At 33.0% G+C, this 27,469-nt stretch overlaps 2 protein-coding genes across 3 annotated transcripts; one reads left to right on the top strand and one right to left on the bottom strand.

Moving 5' to 3' along the window:
- Positions 1-2,645: 2,645 nt before the first annotated feature.
- LOC111047545 (alpha-tocopherol transfer protein) lies at positions 2,646-18,726 on the top strand. Of its 2 annotated transcripts, none has more exons than XM_039423419.1 (8): positions 2,646-2,803; positions 8,928-9,138; positions 10,869-10,960; positions 12,201-12,351; positions 12,391-12,587; positions 13,403-13,513; positions 14,001-14,142; positions 17,626-18,721. In XM_039423419.1, the coding sequence occupies exons 2-8, from the start codon at positions 8,961-8,963 to the stop codon at positions 17,694-17,696; spliced, it is 942 nt and encodes a 313-aa protein (XP_039279353.1). In that variant the 5' UTR covers positions 2,646-2,803; positions 8,928-8,960; the 3' UTR covers positions 17,697-18,721. The 2 variants fall into 2 exon arrangements, with proteins under 2 accessions (XP_039279353.1, XP_039279354.1); XM_039423420.1 differs by having other exon boundaries at positions 2,663-2,803; positions 10,872-10,960; positions 17,626-18,726.
- A 1,049-nt stretch (positions 18,727-19,775) lies between these two features.
- On the bottom strand, positions 19,776-21,293 carry LOC111047544 (tRNA (guanine-N(7)-)-methyltransferase non-catalytic subunit WDR4). The gene has a single exon (XM_022333313.2). It carries the CDS (start codon positions 21,006-21,008, stop codon positions 19,836-19,838), a length of 1,173 nt encoding a protein of 390 aa, XP_022189005.2. The 5' UTR covers positions 21,009-21,293; the 3' UTR covers positions 19,776-19,835.
- Positions 21,294-27,469: the final 6,176 nt, after the last annotated feature.

Genomic DNA, 27,469 nt, shown 5'->3' with positions numbered 1-27,469 from the left:
TATTTATAAGTATTTCTATAAATGATAAGATTTTGTAAATTTTTACTGTTCAGTTTATGTATTGGATATGGCCCGAGAAAGTATAAAATATTAGACCTAGGATACAGGTAATAATTTAATAGATTGGCATGAACTATTTGAACCTTTAAATGGCGTAGTATCAAATTATTTAAATTTATGTAAATTTGCAAGTCGGAAATGAAAATTGTGGAAATAAAAGTAGAACCTACCCACTTGCCTGCCAGACACTACCATGGAATGTCACCAAAATTTGTAGAGCACAAGACTCTTTATTATATTGTACCTTTTAAACTCAAAGTTTAAATCCAATTATTAATTTTCTATAAGACTTTGTGATGCTGTATTAAAGCAAAAGTCATTTAAATATTTATTTAATCCCTTGGAGGAGATGACTTCGGCCACCAACAATCCAGGACTATCAGGAATTTCGGATCGCCGCCAGCAACTTATGAAAATTCAGCACGTGAGTGATAAATAGTCGAAATAAAGTTAGGGCGCCCTCAGTGCTTCGAGTGAAATAAATATAAAAGCTAGCTCGTCGAAAAGGTTATAAATATTGAGAAATTAATATAAAAAACTTGCGCAAGTCTTAAGAGGGTATAAGAAATACTTTATTGAATAGGAATAAGTCAATTTACATATCCAAAGGTACACCAATTGAAAGAATATTAAATTCTAAGCTTGTAATACTAACGCTCACCCAATCATTGATTTTATATTATATTTTGTAATAATATAATGTAGCTCTGGTTCACTGGATAAATTGATTTATCTATTTCCATCAGGTGCCGAATCTTACACCCTGAGATATATATATATATATATATATATATATATATATATATATATATATATATATATATATTATTGAGAAATATACTGGAAATTACAGAAATTAATATATTTATAATCTATGATCTATCAATTTATCATTCTATGATTTATGAAATAAGATATAAAGTGAGATTACTTAAATCGACAAGCAACAGCAAGTCGATACCAAAGCTGCATGCAAATAAATGCATATTATCAATGAATTGAAAAGCACATGGTAAAGTTTCGTGCTATTGAGCTGAAGAATAGTGTACTGGTCTGTGATATTTTATCTTGATATATTTATTCTTGTTTTTATTGTATATTTTGTTGCTCTATATATTTTCTATATTGATCTGACTTTAAAATTATTCGTTCAATATATGTATCAATTTTTTTATGGTGTACCATTCATTTTATTCCCCAATACCATAGAGTACAAATCTCATATATATTTGTTAATCATCAGTATTAAATTATTGGGAGAGTTACCACCCAATTTTATCAGTAATAAAATAAATAAAATCATACGGTATACTTTTTGAAGTCAATGTGAATTAGTCACGGTTTTTGAAAATAAAGATGAAAGCTCCATATATTAAATGTTGCAAAATGTGAGAACATAATTATTTATTTTTCTGAATATATTACTGTATTATTATTTTTTTATCTCAACTCATTGCTAGCGAACAGACTAATTGTCTATGCTGACAATGCCATTGAAAAATATATAATTGAAAATTAAATAAATCAACATTCCCTCAAATTTTTATGTATGTATTTTAGTAAAGTGCAGTAGCATATACTTATCTATTTTTTGTATTTTGTTTTTTTGGCAAATAAAAAATGATTCATTATTCATATTCTATTATTATATATGATGAGGAAATAAAATTCATATACATTGTGGAGAATACCGTACAATCAGAATCTGCTTGTGGATTTGGGCTAATTTGTTACGGTGAAGATAGATTACTTTATTACTTTTGCAAAAACTCTTTATAAATTTATTTTTATTTACTTATCTAGGCTACTTTTGAAACCCGAGTGAGAATGGAAACTGAATTGATCTGAACTTCTAGGTAATTAAATACGCTACTGAAATTAACATTTTTTTATTCTCCAAATAAAACAAGGTAAGCTTAGGCTGTATGAAAATGTGATAGAATTTGCAATAAACATTGAAGGATCCTCTCATGGACACATGCCTGTGAGAGAGGAGCCAGTTGAGATAAAATAAACATTTTTATTTGAAATTATACTCTTTTCATTATTTTTTTGATCTCCAAGAGAAAACCTTCTACGTCAGCCTATTGTCAATATTCGCCGCTGCGAAAATCTTCCGAGAGTAGGCCCTGATTGACTGCAATATTGTTTTGTAATTTGTTGAATCAAAATTAATATATTCACATAAACGCATTAGTCTGTCGGGTTGAAGGAGCGGCATAATTCCCAACCCCCAACCACAACTGCAACATTTTTTTAAGAATGAATAAATGTGAGAGCCGTAATGTGATTGCTTTATTCAATATTCTGGCTTCCACTTTATAGCCGAAACCTATTGTGTGGCACCCTTAATTTTGAAGCTGGAGAATGCTGACTAATCGCACTCTTGTTCCAGAGATGAGTGCTTTCAAAAGATGATGCGGTTATATAAGTAGCGCACGACGAGATGGCCCCAGTGTTCATCTGTTTTAAACGACAGCCAGGGACCATCTCGTCAGGCTCTACCTATTGTAGTTGAGAGAAATACCGATAGGTAGCGCTGAGGTGCAATCGATCTGCAACGGCGCCTGGAATGAATAAAAACTGGAGCTGAAGTGATAACAGAACATCACTGGAGATCATCTCCAGGTGAGAAGTAGTTTGAGCTACTCACGTGTTCTATTCATTACCAGTGAATAGACGAAGTAGTGAATGAACGATTTCACATCACAGAAGGGCGGTGAATAAAAATGGGCCGCTCCAGGTAATTGTGCTGAAATATTAATATTTATTACACAAATTTCTGTTTTATGATCTGGGCCATCCCTCATAGCATGTCCATTAGGGATGAGATGAGACATTTTATTATGGATGATTTTATAGGTAGTCTACTGTATTTTTGATTAATTTTTGGAAGCCTCAATCAGCCTCTCCACCTATTGTAGAGAAAACTGTAATTTCATTTTTATAATAAAAATATAAATTCATATTTTACTTTGTAACTTGATTTGTCTATTATTTACATTACATTTGTTTATTATTTTCATTTACGATTGAATTCCATATTACAAAAGTGATAATCTTCAAAGCAATAATATATATATATAATATATATATATATATATATATATATATATAATTATGTATCCCAATCAATTTATCCAAAATAAGTTTTATTCACTTGGTAATCATGGAGTTATTTGTCTACATAAGGTATAGCTTACCTAATATTATTATTATTCGTCACTTGATAAGCTAAGTAGTATAAAAGATAATTTTTAAAAAAATTCTTAAGGATAGAGAACTAAGAATACGGTAACTCAATAAGTTATTTGTGACCGAGAAGTGACTGAATAACTTGAAGTTCAGGATATTGAGGAGAATATATTTCAGGATATATTATGTTATGTAATGTATATTAGACGACCTTTGTATATATATATATTGAGTCTTGAGGAATTGCCTCCTTGTTCTCAAAATTCAGTACGATACCGTAACGTTTTTAGTTTTGTATGGTGTTCTTATGAAATAGTTCTTCCATAAGGTATTTTGAAGTTCATTGCAATGATTTTCTGGGATACCGCTTTAATACCAACAAGCAATCTAGAAAAATTAAGACACTGATGATCCATGATATTTCTACTACTTAATGTCAATGCCCTCATACTATAACGTCGAACCTATTTTCGTCCAGAGCTGTATTCTAATATATAGTTATTATATTCTATAGATAGTTATTATAGTGAGTTCCACGTTATATATGGCAGCATTTGATTAGCAATGGTGTTGCTGTACTTATCTATCATTCGACAAGTGCTATCCTTTCTAGGTCTGCAACGTTGCCAGATCGTTTTTGAACAATGTAGAAATATAATTACAGGTGATTGACAAAATATTCAATTTGAATTATGAGAGTAATTATTAAATCACAGAATTTTTCTTGACGAATAAATTGTAATTGATTATTTTCACTAAAGAATGTACAATTAATATAACATCAGATACCAAGGCATATCACATCAGAAAAAAGTGGCAAAGCTACAAGATAAAATCGGTAATCACCAGTATACAACGTAGACCTCACTTATGTCAAATAATGATCATTCACTCAATTCAATATTCGAATATTAGAGGAATATTTTTTTCCTACAGTTACCTTGAAAAGTGACCATTCCTGCACTGATTACAGAACGCAAAGAATCACTTTCCCGCTCTAGTGCGCAAAGTATTACCATAGAGAAACAATAGCGTAAGTAGAAATCCCATGGTATAGGGAATTTATGTCGCAACTTTTACTGTTATCTAAAGCCTATTACTGTCGATTATTTTAAATTTTTACTGTTTTGTTGGGGTGAGAGTGTATGAACGGCACAATTTGAAAGACTACCAGCGTCACACAGATGCATGGGAAAGAACTACGTGAACTATCGGCTTGGGATAACAGTAAAAGTTGCGACATAAACGCCCTATACCATGGGATATCTACTTACGCTATCGTTTCTCTATGGTATTACTTTGCGTACTCTTAATACATTGTGTATTATCTTGCAGCCATCCCAATCAGCTGTTGAGATTGTTGGCGTGTATTTTGAATGCGAATTTGTTCCATCTATATTTTTCTGATTTTCAAATAAATAAAAATGAGAACTCATGAAACTATACATTTTGAATATTATTAATTATTCATTATTTCAAATGATATTTTTTCATTCATAAATTGATTGGTTGAAAAATTATTTAGAAATTTAGATTTAGGTACTCAAAATTATTCTAATTTTCAAATTAATTGGATTAATTTAATTTTTAATTTGAATAAATAATCGATTATTAATTTTCAATTGGATTATCAAGTTTAAGATAAATTGGAGTTGTTATTAATAACAAAATTATACAGACAAACATTTGATGGATTTCGCCATCATTTTACCCATAATCAACCACTTTTCATATTCAATGGTAACTGTAGGAAAAATTTTATGTGAAATACGTGCGCAAAATTCCACTGTTGTACTCAAGAAACCATTCAAGTAAACATTTCTTTCGGTGCAGCAAACTGTCACTTTGCGCACTAGTTGCACAAATAACTATTTATTTATAGAGGTACCATAGATTGTTCGTATTTTCTCATGAATCATTATTATTATTATTGTTTTTTATCAAAGTGAGCTTATGTATCACAGGGTAAGTTGTTAATGCGAATACCTGAATTATTCATGATATAATAATCATCAATTTTCTTATACATTCATGTTATCCGTAAATTTTAGGCTTGATAACATGGAATTACATCAAAATTCTAATAGATCAGTAACATAATTGTTCCATGATAATATGAATATTATGAATATATGATTATAATAATCATATTATTCATGTTACAAAAATAAAAGAAAATTCAATGGATATAATCAATTTGAATTTCTTATGTACCCTATCCAATCTTTTAATTGATTAAGGTAACTAGGTAAGTTATGAAAATTGGAGCTGTAGTGCCATACATAGATTGTTGATAACTTCAGCACTACTGTCGATCACAGGATGTGATTTTATCAGTAGGAATTACCGTGCGATTGGGATCTAGCCTTGATGTATGAACCAAACATTTTGTAATCAAAAGTCAAAATCATGATTATTGAAGGTCATTTATTATTTCAACAAAAATGTATCTAGACTCCAAAGTACAATAGGGACGCAGAATGAGTTTTATTCATTCATTGAAATAAAGTAGTGAATCTATATTATATGGGAATTACTGCTGATTTCTCAGGCTGAGAAATTAAGTCATCAATGAAAAATCAGGTACGGTACCGGTACGATATACATTTAAATGAGCACTTGCGTAAAAAAAACATTGTCGCTCTAAAATTTATCATTTTCAAAATGTCTAATTATTGAGCATAGCAAATGCTACCCTATTAGGTACTAACTAAGTTTATCAATGCATGAGAATCTCCGCAGTTAAAAAAACATATTCATGTTTGGTCTAGGCCTTATCACCGAATATAATTCATTATTCAATTCTATGAGTTCAATTATTAATTTATTATTTGAACAGTTGATATACAGTATTAATAACAATTCAGTCTTCAAATGTAAACGCAATATTGATATTGTGATAAATTATATTAAATTTAATGATATCAATATAAAATATAATTCCAAGGAATTTATTGACTGATACTGATGAATACGTATAAAAATTATTGCTGACAAACCATCCACTCATCTAATAACATTGGAGATTGACATTTGCCTAATGTTCATCACTGTTTCATGGAAAAGATAAGAAGGGTGTAATTTTCGTTAACATGCAATGCCCAGATGTATTTGAAAGGACTCACTCAATAACAAAAGGTCTCTATTACTGTAAAGGCTCTCAGCTTTCATGAATTAGTCCTCATTATTATTTTTCTTCTTTGATAACATATTGAATAATTATATTTGCCTATAGATATCCACTTTTCCCCACAGGTTACTACGATTATTATTAAAAATGAAAAAGTAATGTTCAAGTACTAGCCTACCCTTTTAAAGTTGTATGTTCTATATACGCACCCATGTTTTGATTACCTAATATAATAGCCATTTTCAAGTGAAAATAAAAAAATGACCTAAAGATATAGCCTATCTATTCTAATTCTTTATTCATTTTATCAACTAATTCATAGCGTTTCCAAAACTAATAACCAAGGAGTAGCTTATCAACTATATAACTTACGCGGTAGGTAATTATTTATAAATTTTGAAGCAAGAGTGGAAATTGAGTTTTTGTTATATATATAAATAGAACAACAATCGGAAGAGTTTACAGCGATTAGGGTACCTAGCAGTAGTCCGTAGCCTATATATGCATAGTTCTCCCAAATAGTTTTACTTAAAAAAAACTCGTATTCAAAATTCACCTGTTAGCCCAGTCAAGGAAGTGTTATAGAGAGAAAAGTTTGGAAGACAATTTTTGACCCCGCGGTTCTGTTTAGGGTAGTCAAGAGGTAAACATATCAAAAGTCCCCACCCCTACCACCTGGGGGTGGGGGTGGTTCAAAGGTACTATTTTTTGGTTCCTCGCATATAACTTGAAAACTATGCATTTTACATACATTACTATTCTATGAGAAATTAAAGCTCACATAATTTCCTATAATATTGATTAAACTATTTTTTGATGTTTCAGGGTCGACAACTCTCCAACACTCCATGATAAAAATGAATGCTTACCGTAGATTTGTAGAGCTTTGTTTTCTCTTTAATTTGATGTATTATTTCACTACTTAATGTCTTCTTTCTTTTGTTATAGCGGATTCGATGTGGGGGGTGAAATTTTCAACTCTGCAACAAGTGTCAACTTAGCAGTTCCACGCCTAATAAACGGTTAGAGACGCGTATTTTGGCTATGTTCACCTCCCAACTAATCTTCATCAAGCTAAAAAGTCAAAAATTGTGTACCAGATGTTCCAGACTCAAATTTCATTGTCAAGTGATCAATTGTTACAAAATAAAAATTTCACCCCCCACATTGAATCCGCTATAACAAAAGAAAGAAGACATTAAGTAGTGAAATAATACATCGAATTAAAGAGAAAACAAAGCTCTACAAATCTACGGTAAGCATTCATTTTTATCATGGAGTGTTGGAGAGTTGTCGACCCTGAAACATCAAAAAATAGGATTGAAAGCTGTTATTTTAACAATTCTACACTTTTAAGAGCGTATATCTCGAAAACTGTTGGAGATATCACAAATCACCATAGAACGAATATTGTAGAGAATTTATCAAGCTTAATTTCTAAATAGTTAGTCATGTCGGTTGAACGCATTTTTCTCAAGATATGAGCGTGTAAGCAAAACATTGAAAATGCAACTTTTAAACCACCCTCATCCCTTTAGCACAAGGGATAGGGATGGGGACTTTTGATATGTTCACACCCTAACTGGTGCCAACAAAGATTCAAAGTCAAAAATTGTGTTCAAAACATTCTCTCCAAATTCCTTTGTCAATTGGTCTATTTTTGCATAACTGAAGATCTCACACTCCACACTGAAGCTGCTGCAACAGTCGTGGGGATGTACGTAAACTTGTAAAATTATACATAAAATTGAAGAGAATTTTATGCTCTATAAGCTCATGATCAGCATGGATTTTTCCCATCGATATTCAAAAAGTTATAAGAGCAAAAATAGCAAAAAATTGAGGGAAAATGTGTTTTTCAAAAATTTAACATCTTTTAGAGGTGATATCTTGAAAAGTGAAAGAGATATGGAAAATGTTGTTTAATCAATATTATAGGAAATTATGTGAGCTTTAATTTCTTATAGAATAGTCATGTCTGTAAAATGCATATTTTTCGAGTTATATGCGAGAAACCAAAAAAAATGGTACCTTTGAACCCCAGGGGTGAGGACTTTTGATATGTTACCTCCTGACTACCCTAAACAGAACTGCGGGGTCAAAAATTGTCTTCCAAACTTTTCCCTCTATACCCTTTTTTGAGCATTCATTGCCTGGACTATGTCAGCATTCAACTCTTAGAAATTGAGCATTACTTTTTATAAGTAAATTTATAACTCTAGTTATAATAGGCCTATTTTATTATTATAGTATAGTAAAGTTATACTCTAAAATGTAGGCCTACATCATTACAACATTATTATAAGCTATCTTTCTTCATCAACATCTTTTAATCAATTTGTAAGCTATTCTATATTATTTATTCATTTGATTTATTGACAATCACAAATCATCATAAATATTATACTTGATTGGGAGAACACATCAGGAATATTTGTGATAGCATATAGTATAGTTCTCTTTGGATTATAACTCTTTGAGTTAGATGAATGAGGTATGTTGATGGAGATATGTTGAGTGAGCTACAATTTTCATTCAACAGGCATGAAAAATTCCTCTGATTGAAAGTTCGAGCATGATTGACAAGATCAGTCATGAATCGGAAGAGAAAGAGGGCACTGGGAGTGAGAAATGCATGAACCAAGGGGAGACGCAGCTGAACGAAGAGTGGTCACAAAAGGCATTCAAAGAACTAAATGAAACACCAGAAGCCATTCGAAACGGGTTGGCCGAGTTGAAGAAACTTATTTCAGGTGAGTTGAACAGGATAAATAAAACAATGCACTTTTATTATTGTTTTTGCTAGGAGGAGATTTATAAGGCTTCATATCTATTTCGCTTTATGTTCTTGTCATCTGAAGCAAAACATATAATTTTCATTAGTATTTTTTTGTATTGTTAGATGGTACAATGTTTTGTAATAATATTATGTTGTGCGGAATAAATTATTTTTTTAATTGAATTGAAATTGAATATTCAATTTAGCCGGCCGGGTTGGTCTAGTGGTAAGTACTGTAACTATATAGAGTAACTTAATTATATAGTTGTATGTCAGAGTTATAGTTACTGTAGTGTTAAGGCTGTTCCATAAAGTTTTTGTTTTATTTAAAATGTATAATCTTTTTCAATATAATTGTTAAGATAATTATAAGAGTGGGAAAAAGTGGCAACTGAAATTTTCAAGTGGTCTAATAAGCGAGTTATGGGAGTTATTATGTGTCGTTGAAGTGCTTACTTCGTTTTCTTTCCAGATCATAAACCGTTTCGACTATACTAACAGAACTTCTCTTAAAAATTCAAAAAATATATCTTTCTAAACTAAAACATATTTTATTCCCCATATCGTTCATAAATAAAAAAGTAACATTTTTTGTAAATTCGATAACTTGTTTATTTTGGCATAAATCGCAAAAACGCATATTAGAACAAAGCCAATGTTATACTAGAGGTATTAAAAAAACCTCCAATGGAAAATTCGAAACCGTTTACGATCTGGAAAGAAAACTAACTCCGTTTTCAACACTTTCGCACTTTCAACAACCCATAACTCGCTTATTAGACCACTTAAAAATCTCAGTTGCCACTTTTTCTCACTCTTATAATGATCTTAATAATTATATTGAAAAATATTATCCAATTTGAATTAAAAAAAGTGTACCGAACAGCCTTGAGGAGCATTACAAACTTATTTCGGTGTGCTAGCATCACCTGGTTCTTGGGTTCGAATCCCGCTGATGGAATGGACGTTTGATCATTTTATCAATTTACCAATGCAATATCCATAACCCATGCAAAAACCAAAAGGTTATGTGGGCATCATCCGCAATAGAAAATGTGAGTAGGCTAGAGTTCAAGTATTAAGTAGGCCTACTGTACCGGTACTTAGCACGGTACCCGACCGTATATTATGCAGACAGTGCGATTGGAGACATAAAGTTTTTGCGCAGTAGCAAAAAGCTACAGTATATCATAAGTGATTCCACCTTTACCAACAAACAAAAACTACTTGAATCTACCTGCCAAAACTAACAATACTTTCAACTTATCAATCAATATGACGTGTGTTGTCTGTCTCATAACATCACTGTAGAGAGTATTTCATTGGCACACTCAAATAACATAAAAAATGAATGATTGGGAGAGAATGAACAGGATTAACCCAAAACTGTTTCTATTCCTAATTTTTATAATATAGAATAGTCTAAATGAAGTTATGGGGTTATTTAATTTGAAAACGAGATCAATTGATAAAATCAGAGCATAGTTTGGGAAAGGATACTTCATCAAATACTCTACTATATAACTTTTATTATTGGACTCTATATTTATACTATTTACACTAGTAATGATATATTTTTTAACTTCAACTAGTGGATTAAATAAATGAATGAATTATTGTACTTCAATGAGTGAAATTGAGAAATTTATAACAGATAAGAAGTAGTATGTTAAAATATCCATTGGATTTCCCACTTATTTCCAGAAGAGCCTAATCTCAACGCAAAAACTGATGATGCATTCCTTCTCCGATTCTTACGGGCCAAGAAATTCGATGTCCCCAAAGCTTTCTTCACGGTAAGGAAAATTATTAAGCTAACTAGAAAATTGATTTATGGATTTCAAAAACTTAGTAGCCTAGGCCTAATAATAATTATAATTCATATAAAAATTGTTAGAAAAAAATTGGTAATGATTGATAAAAGAGAAATATGGATAACATTATTAAATAGAATATTGATATTCATAGAGAGCTCAATGTGTTCTCTATACCTTAACGAGTTGACGAGAATCAACAACAGTGGAGAAAACATGATGAGAGAATGGAAAACGGAAGAATCCCCAAAGCTGACATTGCTTATTACAAGCCAGAAGGGAGGAGAAGTATTGTCAGAGCAAGAAAAAGGTGGGAGAATGTTTGAAGGCGGAACAGGTATTAATGCTTACCCCTCTAAGAAGACGACGACGACGATTATTAAATAATGGATGGTATTTATCATCTCTACGTACGGTAATAGATGAACTAATTTATAACGTACAGATTTGAAAAATTCAGAACTTTCTTATTCTAGGCATTATATATTTTTAACTTTTTGCTGGAAAAGGTATAATTATTGAACTGTTTAATTATTCAAATTTCCTTCTGCTATTAGTTCTTCGGTCAATATTTGCAGTGGCAGAAGTCCTTAATTCTATTTACATAGCTTCCATTGGATATTTTAAATAATTATTATACAGTAGATATATTACTGTACTATATTATAAGGATTGAGTAACGAGTTAATTTTACCAGCATGCCTGAACTATAATTATTTTTGAGAATTATAATCAGGTTTGGCTTGAGAATGTGCAATACCAGCACGAAACGGTCGCCACACCAAAGAATGTGTTTTTTCACTTGAAAGTTATATAAGAATGCAATAGTAGTTATTTTATATTTTGACCATATTTTGACATTATTTAGTTTTTAATGTTATTTTATATAGTCTACTGTAATTTTGTTAGTATTTTTATAATGTTCAACTGATACTGAAGTTCTCTTTCCTTTTTTTCTTGTCTTTTTAGTTTTATTTTTTTTTTTGCTCTTTCTTAATTTGCTTTGTGTTAACTGCACTTTTTTCTTTTAAGTAGTTTTTTCTGCCCAGACCGGTTTTTGTAACCTTTGAGATTATTTTCCATAATAATGATTTTTTGTAATGTTCTTCAGGGTATGATTGTGATTTTTTAGTTATCTTGTAATTATTTCCGTAGCTATATGGTAATTTCATGCTCTGTATATAGTGTAAAAAATGGAAAATAAATTGATTTGAATTTGTAGCTGCAGAGGTACTACCAGATGAAATATGAAAGTCCAGAACTATTCAAAGTTCCCCGACCTTCCAAAAAGCTGCACATACTTGATATGCAATGTCAAAATATGCTGGAACAGCGAGACAATAATGGATCCAGAGTTTACATATTCAGAGTGGGTCAGTATATCATATGGATATAGATTGTGTTTTTTGTAGAAAAGTGCGACGTGTCACAAGTGACAGTGGAAGATGTGTTCTGCACAAACGTGATGGCCCTGGAGATGGCAGTGAGGGAGCCTGAGACTCAGGTGGCAGGCATCACTGCTATAGTCGACATGAATGGCTTTGGACTGCACCAGCACGCCAAGTTTCTTTCGCCTTACTACGCGAAACGGACCGTGGATGTAGTGCAGGTACCATTTTCCCAAACTAAAATTTTCTCATTCAAAAACTCATTCATAGAGTTATAACGCAGGTAACATTTTTTATACTAAAATAATCAATAACCCATTTTCATTCATAGAAAATCCATCTAGATCAGTTCACCTCCAAAATATGACTTTCTCCTCTGATTAGTTTTCATTTTGTTTTATAAGAAGTGGTACTCCTCACTCAGGACGAGACTATATTAGGCGTTTTTTTCATGCGACAAACCAATCAGCCAATCGGAAAGCTCCTTGCCCTGCCACTTACCCTGCCATATGGTCTCCCCCTTAACTATGAGCCCTAACTAAGGGCTCAGTCACAGAAAGCGATCTGAGATCTTCGATCCTATAAGTTTCTATATTAAACTATGTAAGATACGCATACTAAGATATAGTATCGCAGGTCGCGCTCTGTATGGCTTAAGCTCTTGAAGATATAATTTTAAGGTAAATATATTAATAAATATTTTAGCTGAAGCGAAATACTTCTTGGGTAGAAGAGTGTTTTATCTCTGGTAGGTCTACTCTCAAATTGAAAGTACCTATTAAACCTGGTCTTTATAGTGGATAAATAGGTAAAGGTAGATGTGTAAATATGAACTATATACCGGTACTGTATTTGAAAGAAAATACATATTTATATGAAGATTTGTAGATCTTCTAACAAACGAAACATTTTAATGAATTTATTCTCATAGCATCTTGAATTTTTGAAAATGTGATCCACTTCTTATGACAAAGGTTTTCAAGTTAATATTCTTCTATAAGACAAATTCCAATATATTGATGAATTTATTTTTCAGGAAACATTTCCTCTGCGTTTCAAGGGCTTTCATGTTGTAAATCAACCATTCTACTTTGATGCTATCTATTCTGTATTGAAGCCTTTTTTGAAAGAGAAGATCCGAAAAAGGGCAAGTATTAGATCACACTAGTTCTATATAAAACCTGAAATTTCACATTCTTGAATGAATTCAAGCTACCGTACTACCGATACCTTCTTGGTAAAAATAAACTATATATTAATAATTACTACACACTTTATGAGATTAAAATCAACTTTGTAATAGGTTATCAAATGAATAATGATAAGTTATTAAAGATCAAGATTCTCTTTCGATGAGTATTTCCAATACAATACAAAGTGATATTTAAACCTGTATGGCTCTGGAGCTTCTTAGAACGCTTTCATCACCCTATCTCAAAATAAAATGTATTGATAATTACTGTATTTTATTGTTGTATTAAATGTTCGAGTGTTTACTGTAGTTATTATCTAGTTCATGCTACTAAATTGGACAAATATTCTCAGGAAGCTCACCATATAATTATTATATATATACAAATATATTGGTAAATCGCACAATGTTAATAACTCATTCCATTTTTTTCAAATACTAGATATATCTACATGGAAAAGATTTGAAATCTTTGCACAATCATGTTAACAAGAGCATTCTCCCGCTTGAGTTTGGTGGTAATGAGCCATTTGACAATTCCCATTGGAAAAGAGCTCTGCTGAATTTGGAGGATGAGTTTTCAGGTATGCAAACAAATAATCAATCATTTAGGTGAAATGAAAAATGTTTTCTGACTATTGTAAATTATGAATTATAATTGAAATGAGTGACGTTTTTATATATGCTATTCAAAATCAAAGTTCTATTAGTTGGCGAGTATAATAATGAGAAATCTACAAAAAAAAACTTTTTTGCAAAACTAATGTAAGACCCGGTGCCCTTGAAAGTGTATTCAATTTTAATGCGGTTTGCGTTGAAACAATTGTCAAAGTTTCTATATGGGTAGGTGTTATTTTTTATGTAAGTCAAGGTTTTTTAATGGAATGGAATAACGACATTTTTATCACTAGGTGTGGGACTATATGTTACCTTCTTATTACTGTGACTTAATAACTGTTGGAATTGAAATATTACTGTACGAACTATTACCATAGAGAAACAATAGCATAAGTAGATATCCCATGGTATAGGGCGTTAATGTCGCAACTTTTACTGTTATCTCAAACCATGTAATTCATGTGTTCATGTAATTCTTTCCCGTGAAGCTGTGTGACACTGGTAGTCTCTCATATTGTGCCGTCCATACACTCTCACCCCAACAAAACAGTAAAATTCGACAATAATCAACAGTAATCGGCTTGAGATAACAGTAGAAGTTGCGACATAAACGCCCTATACCATGGGATATCTACTCAAGCTATTGTTTCTCTATGCTATTACTGACATCACATTATTCAAATGAATTAACTTTTGATAGAACTGGAAAAATATGACCAAAACATGTTGTATTTTCAAACACTTAAAAAGGACACTAGATTATTTTTTTTAGTTTATTCAATGAAAAATATGTTAAGAAACCCTATAAAAACATATTTTTCATAATATTACAATACTGATTAGTTTGAATATTTTATATATTTTTTTAACTCAAAATTGGACAAAAATCATGAAGTGATTTCTATCTAAATTTGGGAAAGGAACAGTTTTGGGCTTAAAGCCTGTTGTTCCTTTTCCGATCATTCATAGTTGAGAATGATATTATATGTATCAATGTATAAATAAATACCGTACTGATTACACTGACAGGAGGGATAAATCATTGACTCACAGCTTTAGACTAGTTGATGAAACAAGCATAAGCAGGTTAAAGTACTGGTTAGACAGAGTTGATTGGTCGGAAACTGTTCGGGCAGATAATGTAGATCTGGCTTTTGACTCTTTCATGAAGGTTTTATCTAAAAATTTCAATGAGTGCTGCCCTATAATAACTAAAAAAATCAACTCCTTCAATAAGGGCTGTAAAATTCAGAAATCTAAAGCTTGGTACACACCCGAATTGGAAGAAATTAGAACACTGTTAGATTTAAGTTATGAAAAATGCAAGAACAATACTGAATTGATAGAAAATCATAGAAGATTAAAGCAAATTTATAAAGATAAAATTAATGCAGCTGAAAGAAAGGCTAATGATGATTATATTTTGAAGTCCTCTAATATTTGCAAAGCTGCTTGGAAGATTATTAATACAGAGACGGGACGATTGCCAAAAAATCGTTCACAAATGGCTCCTCCCCTATCTGAGTATCTGCTGATGAAATTAAAGATTTTTTTGTAAATTCATCCAATAATTGTTCTTGTAATATCAATCACGGAGCTAATGATTCTGATATTCTGATGTCGTCTGGATTGATCAATTCACAGTGTGGCTTGCAATCCTTTAGCCTGGGTGCTGTGAAGCCCGCAGATGTAAATAAAATCGTTGCTAAGCTCAGTAATTCCAAGTCTGAAGACATTTTTGGGCTATCTAATTTTGTGTTGAAGAAGATCATAGATGTTATCATTGAACCTTTGACGTATCTAATTAATAGAGCTATAAGTAGTGGTATCTTTCCTAAATGTTTAAAAACCACTGTAACCGTGCCTGTTTATAAAAAGGGTGAGAGAACAAATATAAGTAACTATAGACCGATTGCGCTTGTACCTGTTATATCCAAGGTATTGGAAAGTATTATAAAGATTAATATTGAAGATTACTTTGAGAAAAATAATTTGTTTTCAGCAGCACAGTATGGCTTCAGACAAAAACTGAATACGGTTAAAGCTGTGCAAAATGTTGTTTCTTATATTATTAAGGGTTTTGAGAATAGGGAGGAGGTTAGTGCGCTGCTTTTAGACCTTAGTAAAGCTTTTGATATTGTGCCCCACATTGATCTAATTAAAAAGTTGCAATGCTATGGTATAAAGGGAAAAGAACTCGCTCTATTACAATCTTACCTCTCTGACAGATTTCAACTTGTTAAAATTGGTGAACAGCGATCCAGTTGTAAACAAGTTTTACTAGGGGTCCCCCAAGGCTCTGTTCTTGGCCCCTTCATGTTTATAGTATTCATAAATGATCTTCCAAAGTATGTTCCAATTAAATCAGTGCTATATGCAGATGATACCACTCTGCTTAGCTCCAATATATCTCCTAATATTAATTCCATAATAATGAGCTATATGAGAGAAAGAGCTGACATGGTTCTCTGCAAACGGATTGGTTGTCAATGAGAGCAAAACTGAAACTATAACGTTTAGCTCTAGTGTGAAGTGTCAACAAAAGTCTGTTAAACTTCTGGGAATAAACCTTGATTCAAAACTTACTAGGAAAAGTCATACGGATGCGCTTTGTACTCGATTATCTAGAGTTGTATTTCTATTAAAAAAGTTGAAATCTTGTACTAGCATTAGTCTCACCCTAAACGCATATTTCGCACTGTTCCACTCTCACCTTCAATATGGTACATTGCTGTGGGGAAATTCTAGTGGCGCAAAAGAGGTGTTTCTGTGTCAAAAAAGAGCTATGCTTGCTATATTCAACCTGGGCATGAGGGAGTCCTGTAAGCGTTTTTTCTTAGACAGTGGTATATTGCCACTTCCATGTATTTACATTATGGATTGTTTAATATTTGTAAAGCAAAATTCTAATCTTTTCAATTTGAGGGGAAGCATTCATGAGCATAACACTCGGCCAGGTAGTCAGATTGATCTGGGGCGTGCTAGGCTTGCCAAAACACAAAAAATGTACTGCTATATAGGAGTGAAAATTTTCAACAGGTTATCACTGGAAGTACGGAATTATGATCTTGATAGTTTTAAGAGAGCAATAAAAAGATAGTCGAAGAATAGAGCATTTTATTCAATCGAGGAAATGCTGGTCTGTAATTGTTATCCGTAGATAAAATATTTGAGTAGCCTATTTCTATTTTAATTTGTAATATTATAATATATATATAACGTGTACTTGTATACAAAGTATCAATGTTACTGTATCCTTATGAAGTGACTTTTGTCAATGCAATTATTTTGTTTGTGACAATAAAACATTCTTGATTCTTGACAAGAGTGTACCTATATTATATAACAACTGTAAATCTTAATTAGGTTTCTTATAATATCTTCACCATAAACTTTCAGCAACTCAGACACACATAAATTAAATTTCTAATTGGAAAAATATTTTTCAGAAATGGAGGAGTATGGCTTCACAAGTTTACCGACAAGGATTGAAGAAGAGCCTTCGTCATCGACAGTTTGAGTCAAGACTCCTCAAATGAGATTCACTTGAAATTATAATAGATTCCATTTATGTGGAGTATATAAATGAGGTAATGGCAATATAGATTCACTTCATACTGTCAAACGAAAGTCTATTTACAAGGAATTATAACAGTTTGAAGTCACTACTATGGAATTAAGATAATTGGTTAATGTCATTGAATGGCCAATTATTTATTGATGCCACATAGATCTACATCTATTCAGTTCAAATCTTTTAAATTCTAGATCTACATATATTCAGTTCAAATCTATTAAATTCTAGATCTGGATCACTTACTCGAGTAACTGATAACTTTTAGTACCTATATTTTGCAGCGTTCGTATTATTTTTCTCTCATTCAAGGTTATATCCGGTTTACTTTTAATAAAATTATTATTGAAGCTAGAAGATTCTTTGAATTAGGTTGAGTGTTCAAATGAGACTTAATCAAATTCACCAATCGTTCAATTCATTGAATATTACTGCAATAGACCTATCAATTTAAAAAAAAGTTTTTAAGATATATCTTAGTTGATGTATTCATGTTGAAATGATTTATTTATTTATGCTGTAAAATGATTACGCTTTTGTAGTTATATAATAATTATTATGTGTATGATAGTTTATGATGAGATGCCTATTTTTACTGAAGAAAATCATATAATATGTAGTGCCGGTACCGTTACGGTAGAGCTAACGGAATAATATGAAGGCTAATCAATAAATGTACGGTACTAGATTGAATTTTTCAATTTATTTCTGAAATGCATGATTTAATTCAAGTTATAAATGATGATGAAACACTAGAATATTGTTTAGAATTATCGCGAATTTATTAAAAAGTTACAAACATGTTTTTCAACATCACCTATTGACAGGTGTGTCATCTTCACCTAAAGACGTTGAAAACATGTAGCCTATGTAACTTTTTAATAAATTCGATATATTTTTAGACAATATTCTAGTGTTTCATTATGGATAAATATCACTAAATCTCACCAAAAACAGTATCTGAAGATATAAATTTCAAATTTAAGTTTATAAATCTCAATGTGGCTCAGGTTTTAAGGAAAACGATGAGAAACACAAATATATTTAAGGAAATGAGCACAATGAATAATATGAAAATGGTCTGCATGGGCTAGATGCCTGTGCGCAGACCAGTATAACACTTATAACGTGTTTATTTCAAATGCGGCATCTGTCTAACTTGATACTGTAAGACGGGCTACACACTGGTGTCGTAGACATGATGTCTACGACAAATCTAGAAAGAAAACTTTCTAGAGTGGTCTATTTGCTCCGGAATATGAGAGGACTTCTGAGTTCCCATAGACTGCTGATGCTGTTTCATACTGTGTTCAGCTGTCATATCCAGTATGGAATACTTGTGTGGGGTCATTCAGCACATGCTAAGGACATTCTCTTGCTTCAAAAAAAGCGGTTCGTTTGATGACTTATAGCAAGTTTGATGCTCACTGCCAGCCTATTTTTCAACGTGTGGGCATCCATACTGTGTATGGACTTTTCATATTAGCATCACTCTTGCACGTCAAAAAACACCAGTCTATGTTCTCAAGAAGAGAGGAAGTGCACACCTACAATACTCGGGGGAGGACCAACTTGGATGTTCCGCGCAGTCGATTGTCTAGGGTTAAGGATTGTTTGCGGTGCTGGCAATCAGGATGTTTAACTGCCTGCCGCATTCAGTGAAGGGGCGCTCACCTACCGCGTTCAGGAACACCCTATCAAGGTGGCTCATTGGAAGGAGTTTTTATTCTTTAGACGATTTTTTCAATGATGACTATGCTGGACTGTGACGCCGCCATCTATGTGTAAAATACAGTTTTAATTTTTGACACGATCTATCCGGGTAACCCTGGTCATCGATCACGATATTGGATTATGGATTATAGCTTTGAAGGGTATTCTTATAGCCGTTGTTACAGATTCCTTCCAGTCCAGTTATTCTGCCCTATTCGTAATAATAGAAGCTGCAATCGCCAAAATATATTGATGCAAATAGACTACAGGATTTTTTAGGAATTCAGTTGAAATTTAAAAAAATAAAAGTAATAATACTTTGTGAGATTTTTATTAATCCAACAATGATCAGATTATGAAAATAATTACATTTTATGTGGCAGGCGTGTCAAGTTTTATTTTTTTGTCATTCTGATCACATATTCTATCATTTTTTCGTTTCAAATAATCTTTAACATTATCAAAACTTCTTTTGAACAGCAATGGAATCATATCTTTCTTAAAAGTAACTTCTTTCACATTTATTATTTCTTGATTAATTCTATCGACCACATTGGAATCTTCTTTTAAACTGGGTTTGAATAATGCTATACCCCCAAAAACCACAAGCTTCAAATTCTTTTCAAATAGTACTAGCCACAGATTACTTCTATCATCCAGGAGGATATCAACTGGTTCACTGTCTAAAGTCAATGTGTATACATAATGTTCAATTTTTTCTAAATCACCACTAAACTTGAAAACGATCACACTTTTTTGTTGACTAACTGTCACACATAGCAATGACTGATCGTTTGCTATCCGTGCAGAGGTACTGGTCACAATAGCACCGTTTGTATCTTCATCAGGATAAGCTGCTCCAGCAGTAGGAGAGAAATTGAGTGTTTCAATCAGTCTGCCCATTTTATAATCCCATAGCTTTACAGTACCATCACCAGATGTAGAAATGAGAATATCTTGACAATGTGGCAGAAGCTGAATCGAAGTCACAAATTCTTCATGACCCAAGCAATAAGTGTGAATTTTGTAGGCATTTGGGAACGATGACACACGAATCTTTTCATCCCGGTCACAGGTGATAATGAACTTTTCATCAGGACTAATTAACACATCCAATAGCATTGATAAATGTCCAAGAATAAGAACGCCTGCATCCAAAGGACTTTTGACTGAGTACAAGAAAACATCACCCGATTTATCAGCTACCACAATTGAATCACATTTTGGGGAAAATCTGACTTTGTTTGCTCGTTTTTGAAGACATCTATTGCTGATGAAATCTGCGCTTATTAGATTCCACAAAGACAAATTTCTACCATGGGCACGTACAAAGAATTTACCACATTTAGATATGTCTGAAGAAGAGTATGTAACTGTCTTTTTGGAATCGTCCGCATCGATGTCTTGATTGTCGGTGCTGAAAGAAGATGCAATATTTTTTTCCAACTCAACCACTTTAATGAATTGAGATTCAATGTTGACAAATATGGTTCTATTTTCAACTGTTAATGCTATATTTTGTTTATTACAACTCAAGCTGACCATTGTAGATGAAGGGAATGGAACTATGATAGCCTACCAAGTTATCACGAGACTATAGTCTAAACTGACATGTTGAGTACCTATTGGACAATAACGACCAATATTGGTGCTAGGGAGAAAGTTGAACCAACACTTACATGAATCAGTCACAAATCACAAATATTGCAATCTTGAAATGGATATAAAATAAATAAAGTAGCCTCATTCAACATTAAGTGTTATTGATATGAATATCAACGTAAACGTGACTCTATAAACATAACCTCACTATTTCTTGCTTTCTACTCTACGTTCAATCGATATTCGATTCGATAGTCGATAATGGGAACGTGAGAGCAGGAGCGGGATTTTCAAAAGTGAGTCGATGACGACACACTTTGCTAACGACAGAAGCTGTCCATTCCATCATCCAGCTGTCAGCGACAGACTGGATCACATTCCTGAGCAGACCTATAGTGCGGTCCACGTTATAATGACAGTATTTGATCGACTTTGGTTTTGATATTCTAGTTTATCATTTGACAAAGCCGGTGGTACTATCCTTTTCTAGGTCCACAACGATGCCAATCATCTTTTTGACAGTGAAGAAATATAATTAATTAATGCAGAGAATCGTATCTCTATTCTTCTATCTCTATCACTGCCATTATAACGTGGACCTCACTATAGTTTGCCGTGTCAAGAGGTGACAAATAATGTGGTCGATTTCACAAGGTAGAAGGAATAATTATAATCAATTGATTTCTTCTCTGTATCGATTTGCATTCCTGCACCTCCCGACAAATGCGATCAGCGACAGAGTGGGAAACATTTCTGAGCAGACCCAGTTTGTCGTGTCATGGGGTGACAGATGCAGTCGAAAAAATGACACAAACTTGTTTCGACATGCAAGCTTCCTGTTTCTGTCTAAAATTAAAATTATTTGAATAAGACAAGCATTTTGCCATTTGTAAGAAAAACTCAAACCCCCTTCCCTATCCTCTCAGCTTTAAAACCCTCAAGGTTTCTTCCTCTTTTATGTAATATTAATTTATACTTTACAGTTTGACTAAACGTCACCGTATGATATTCGGAAATATGATTTTTTTGCCTATAGTGAGGTCCACGTTATAATGGTAGTGGATAAAGATAGGAGAATAGCGATGCCGATTCTTACTTTTACTTACTTACTTACTTTTTTACTTCATATGTCTTCTCCGCAGTCTGCTTGACCGGGGAATCGTCTTTTTCGTCCCATCGTGGGGGTGTCGGTGTTCACTTTTATTTAAGGTGTGAGAAGGTGTGGTCATCAATGAATTCTGCAATGCTATAGTATGGTCTGTCCATCAGGTATTGTTTTAGTCTTCTTATGAAGGTGTTGTCATTCACTAGGGATTTTATGTTGCCAGGAAGCAGGTTAAACAGGTATGCCCCCGAATAGGCCGGAGATCTACTATACTTCTTAAGTCGATGCTGGGGGAGGCTTATGTCATCCACGTTGCGTGTTCTATAACTGTGCTTATCTCGTCTTAAAGCCGGACTTTGGTTTACCACTAGGATGATGGATTCCAGGATGTATATTGAGATCACTGTGAGGATACCTGTCTGCTTAAAGAGTGGTTTACAGTGTTCTATGTATTTTTCTCTTAGTAGGATTCGCACTGCCCTTTTTTGTATCCTTAATATTCTCTCGAGATTTCCCTGTGCTGATGATCCCCATGCGACAATGCCATATCTCAGGTGTGACATAAATAATGAGTGATATGCGATTAGTGCTGTCTTCTCATCAGCAATATTTCTGATTCTGCGGATGACATATGTAGCAGAGGAGAGTTTTTTACACAAATAGTCCGTGTGTTGCCTCCAGGTCAGATGGTTGTCGATAATTACGCCAAGGAACTTTGTGCTTTCCACTGTTTTTATATTACTGTTTTGTGGTTCATCCTGGGTTTGGTTTGTTGGGGTGAAGTTCATGTGTACTGTTTTTCATTATTTATGGCCAGTTTCATTCTATTGCAGATCGAGGTAGCTTCAGTAAGAGTTGATTCAACTATATTGTTTCGATTTTCCTTTCTGTTTGTGGGAAGTAGTATAGTTGTGTCGTCTGCAAATAGGATACACTTTTTGTTTTCTTGTAATTCATCTGGAAGATCATTTATGTATATAAGAAAGAGCAGCAGTCCCAGGATTGACCCTTGTGGTACTCCTCTTTTGACTGATCGTGCTGTTGATTTGAAAGTGATTATTTGATTTTGTCTTTGGAAATCTAGCTCTACATATTGTTTTCTATGTTGGAGGTAGTCTTCAATCCACTTGAGTGCTCTGCCTTGAATTTTCATTTTTATTAGTTTTGTTTTGAGTATGTTCCAATCGAGTACATCAAGAGCCTTCCGGAGATCAACAAACAGTCCTGATGCATATTTTTTATCCTCCCATATCTTACACACCTCATCACAGAGTTTGGAAATCGCTGTGGCTGTACTATGATTTTTTCGGAATCCATGCTGGCTCGTAGACAACAGCCCATTCGTCTCCAGATATGAAATCAATTGATTGTATGCTGCCCGCTCTATAATCTTGGATACAATGGGAAGGTTTGCTATGGGTCTGTAGTTTTTTGGATCAGTATGGTCACCTGTTTTGAATTTGGGGTAGATCTTGGCTATTTTTAAGCTATGCGGAAATACTGCTTGTTCAAATGATGAGTTTACTATGTGAAACAGTGGGTTTCTAATTTCGTCCTCACAGTACCTTAGAATTTTCCCTGTAATTTCGTCATGACCTGAAGAGTTGTTTGGTTTTAGTCTCATAAGAATCTTGGTTAATTCTGTGTGAGTAACTGCATCAAAGTGGTCGAATATTTGAGCATTCTCTGTCAATTCCAGATTATTGGGAGTATTATTATGTCCATTCAGTTCTTTTATTGGCTGCATGAAGCCAGCGTTCAAGATGTTGCCAATTTGATAGGGATCTGTAATTTTTTGATCTCGCACAGTTAGGTAGAGGTTCTCATTTCTGACATTTTTGGATTTTTTTCTTTCCTCATTTATCATTCTCCACAAGACTTTGGTTTTATTTTCTGCCTGTTGTATTTTCATTTTCAATTGGAGTTGCTTTTTGTTTTTTACATCCAGGTCATAAGCTTTTTTCATTGTCAAATGTTGTTCCTTGTCTTCCATACGGCCTGTGAGCATATACTTATCATATGCTTGCATTGTAGCATCTTTTAGTTTTGTTGTTTCTTCATCCCAAAAAATTTGTTTTTTGGTATGTTAATCTTCTTGGATTCTCTTGGCATAGTTTCATCTATGCTTAATCGCATTATTTTTTGAAATTTTTTGTATTTGTCTTCCACTGAATGAGTCATAGTTACTGGTTTCCAATTTACAAGGCCTAGTTGCTGTTTTAGTTTGTTTAAATTTGCTTTTGAATAATTTCTGGCATACTTATAAGTGGCTGTTTGATGTTCGACTTTATATTTTATGTCACATAGTATTGAGTGATGATCTGAAATTAAATTTGGGTATGCTTTTGCTTTTACTTTTTTAATAGGTATATTAAGGTAGCACCCATCTATACTTGTGGCTGTTGTCTGGGTTTTTCTAGTAACCGGTATGTCATATATGTAGCAGCTGTGCTGTTTTAGCAAGTTGTTTAAATCTTTATAGGTTTGTTTATCTGTTTTCAGTATGTCTATATTTGTATCTCCTAGTAGTACTATGTGGCATTTCTTTCCTGAGTATTTTTGCAGTACACATTCCAACCTATTCAAGTATTCCACCTCTGTTCTAGGATCAGGTGATCTATAGGAACCTACTAATATCAGATTCTGTTTCTTGAGTTGGACTTCGGCTGCTATCGTCTCAAAGATCCTCTCTGTTGGCTTCTGAAGTCCATGGAACACGATCTCTTTTATTCTTGTGGTTAAGTTGTCTTTTTTGTACAGTGCTATGCCTCCCCACATATATACAGTTCGACAGAATTTGGTAACGAGTGTGTAGCCAGGAATATGTGTGCTCAATAGCTCATCTAGTTGTAGGCCGTGTTCCGAGAGTATGAGAATGTCCGGAGTGTGAAGACTTATTTCCATCAATAGTCTGTCGATCTTATTTTGTAGGCCTCTCTGAATATTAAGATGATAGATTTTCAATGTATCTGTTTTTTTGTGTCTATTCTGTTGTATGTCCTGATTTGTTTGCTCCTGATCCGTAGTGCCGGCTGTGATGTGTTGACCTGGATGTGTTGTAGTTTTCTGTTTGTCTAGTTTGGATGAGGGGGTGAGGCTGTCTCGTAGTTTGGGTGCCGTGTGCTTTAATTCTGTGCATTAATTAATTACCCATATTTCTACACTGTCAAAAACATAATTGGCATCGTTGTGGACCTAGAAAAGGATAGTACCAACGGCTTTGTCGAATAATTGACAAGGATAGCAAAACCAAATTTGAACAAATACTGTCATTATAACGTGGAACTCATTATATCATGGAAACAGGTCAAGACACGATCCCATGATGCATTGCAAAATTGCCATTTTGCTTTATTCTATTAAATAGAATTGAATGAAATAGAATTTTTATAGTTTACTAACAGATGATTTTCAAATTTGTCTGTCAGCTGTTATCATTAACATATTATAATTTTTTTTTTAACTAAATGGGATATCGATCAACTTGTGATTGTTAAATGGATTCTTCTGATGAAATAAGAGTATTTAGATTCCGACTAGAAACTGAATAATGTATTTTCAAATTCAATTGATCAGGAGCTTTCAAAATCTTTTCAAGTTCAGCATCACATTTTTTGCCTTGTCTGAATGCCTTTAATCATAATATCAAAAACATCAATAAGTTACATTAATATTGGACTATGGTACTAATTATGAAATTCAATTATTGAAGAATCGAAAACTAAAATTGACATATAATCTAAACCAGAATATTGGTTTTAAAATGCATAATTTCTGATTTTGTTGAGAAACAAACCACTCTCTGTCTCAGACAGCACCGTATCGCGCAAGCGTTAGTAACGGTTTTTCCCGTTCCATTCAGTCAGATCTTTGAATGTAACGTTCTTTGTGATGATGGTTACCGAGCACCGTAACTGGAGCCGTCATTCCATTTTGATGATGATATTATTATCCAATGATGATGTATCATTGAATTTTATATAATAATCAATATATTTTCATCATTTCATTCAATAAAAGTAAGAGTACCTTTCAATAATATAATTAATAGAATATAACGGTTGTTATTTAACTAATGTTGAAAAACACTATAGCTAAGTCAGCATATTGTGATTTCAAAGCAAAAACCTAACACCCTAACCTCCCCTTTTATATTTAAAACTTTAATAAACAAAAATCTTTGTAAAAACACGTAATCCCTTCCAGCATATTGCAATTTCAAAGCAAAATCCTAACCCCCTAACCTATCTTTTCACCTTTGGAATAATATCGAAAACCATAATTCTACCTGTACCCTAGCCCTTTCTAGCATATTGCAATTTCAAAGCAAAAACCTTACCTAGCATTTTGAAAAAAATTTTAAATATAACTTGAAATTACTCAACCCCTAACCCTTTCACATTCAATACTTTGGATTTCAAAGCAAAATCTCAACCCCCTAACCTATCATTTCACCTTTGAAACAACAAAAAACATAACTCCACCTGGACCTTAGCCCCTTGTAGCATATTGCAATTTCAAAGCAAAAACCTAACCTATCCTTATGAAACATTATTAAATATAATCTAAATAAAACCCAACCCTTAACCCTATTTTGTCAATTAGTTGAATTTCTACATTGTTGATAAACGATGTGGCAACCTTGCAATGCGCGAAAGAGATAGCGCCATTTGCTTTGTTGAATGATACATGAGGATAGCAACACCATTGCAAATCGCACACTACCATTATAACGTAGACCTCACTATAGATACTCAAAAAATACTTTTGAATAACTATGTGATAACTGTGAGCGTTGCTGGCCGTTACTCTGTATCTGTGACAAAGAGAAGCTGCTGTTCAGAATGAGTTGTTCGAATTGGGTTGGATTTTGAAATGTGCCGCCAAAAAATGACACAAAATGGCCGTTATTCAAGGAACATGGGTGACTTGACCTGTAGCGGGGCTACAACTCTTCACAATGAGATATTGATCGTATGAAGCTGTGAATACAGACCGAATCTACGGAAGTTGTTGACTTGATTGAAGATTTATGAGTCAAAATATTATTATGGATATATAGGAAATGATGAAATTCATGACTGGTAGAAGTAGCCATGTGCACTTCTACAAAAATGGAATAAAATTTAATGTTTGATTGGTGCTTGTATTAACACATACAAACATCCATGAAAACCAATTGGAATCTGCATGAAATTGGTTGAAAATGATAAAAATTGAGTTAAATGGAAGTGTAACAGGTTCTTGTTCTTTGTAGAATAATATCAACTATGTTTTCTTGAGAGATTTTTGAATGAAA

Source organism: Nilaparvata lugens, chromosome 3 (assembly GCF_014356525.2).
Source record: "Nilaparvata lugens isolate BPH chromosome 3, ASM1435652v1, whole genome shotgun sequence".
Taxonomy (NCBI): Eukaryota; Metazoa; Arthropoda; class Insecta; order Hemiptera; family Delphacidae; genus Nilaparvata; species Nilaparvata lugens.
The sequence above is the reverse complement of the archived record's forward strand: the minus strand, read 5'-3'. Positions and strand labels throughout refer to the sequence as shown.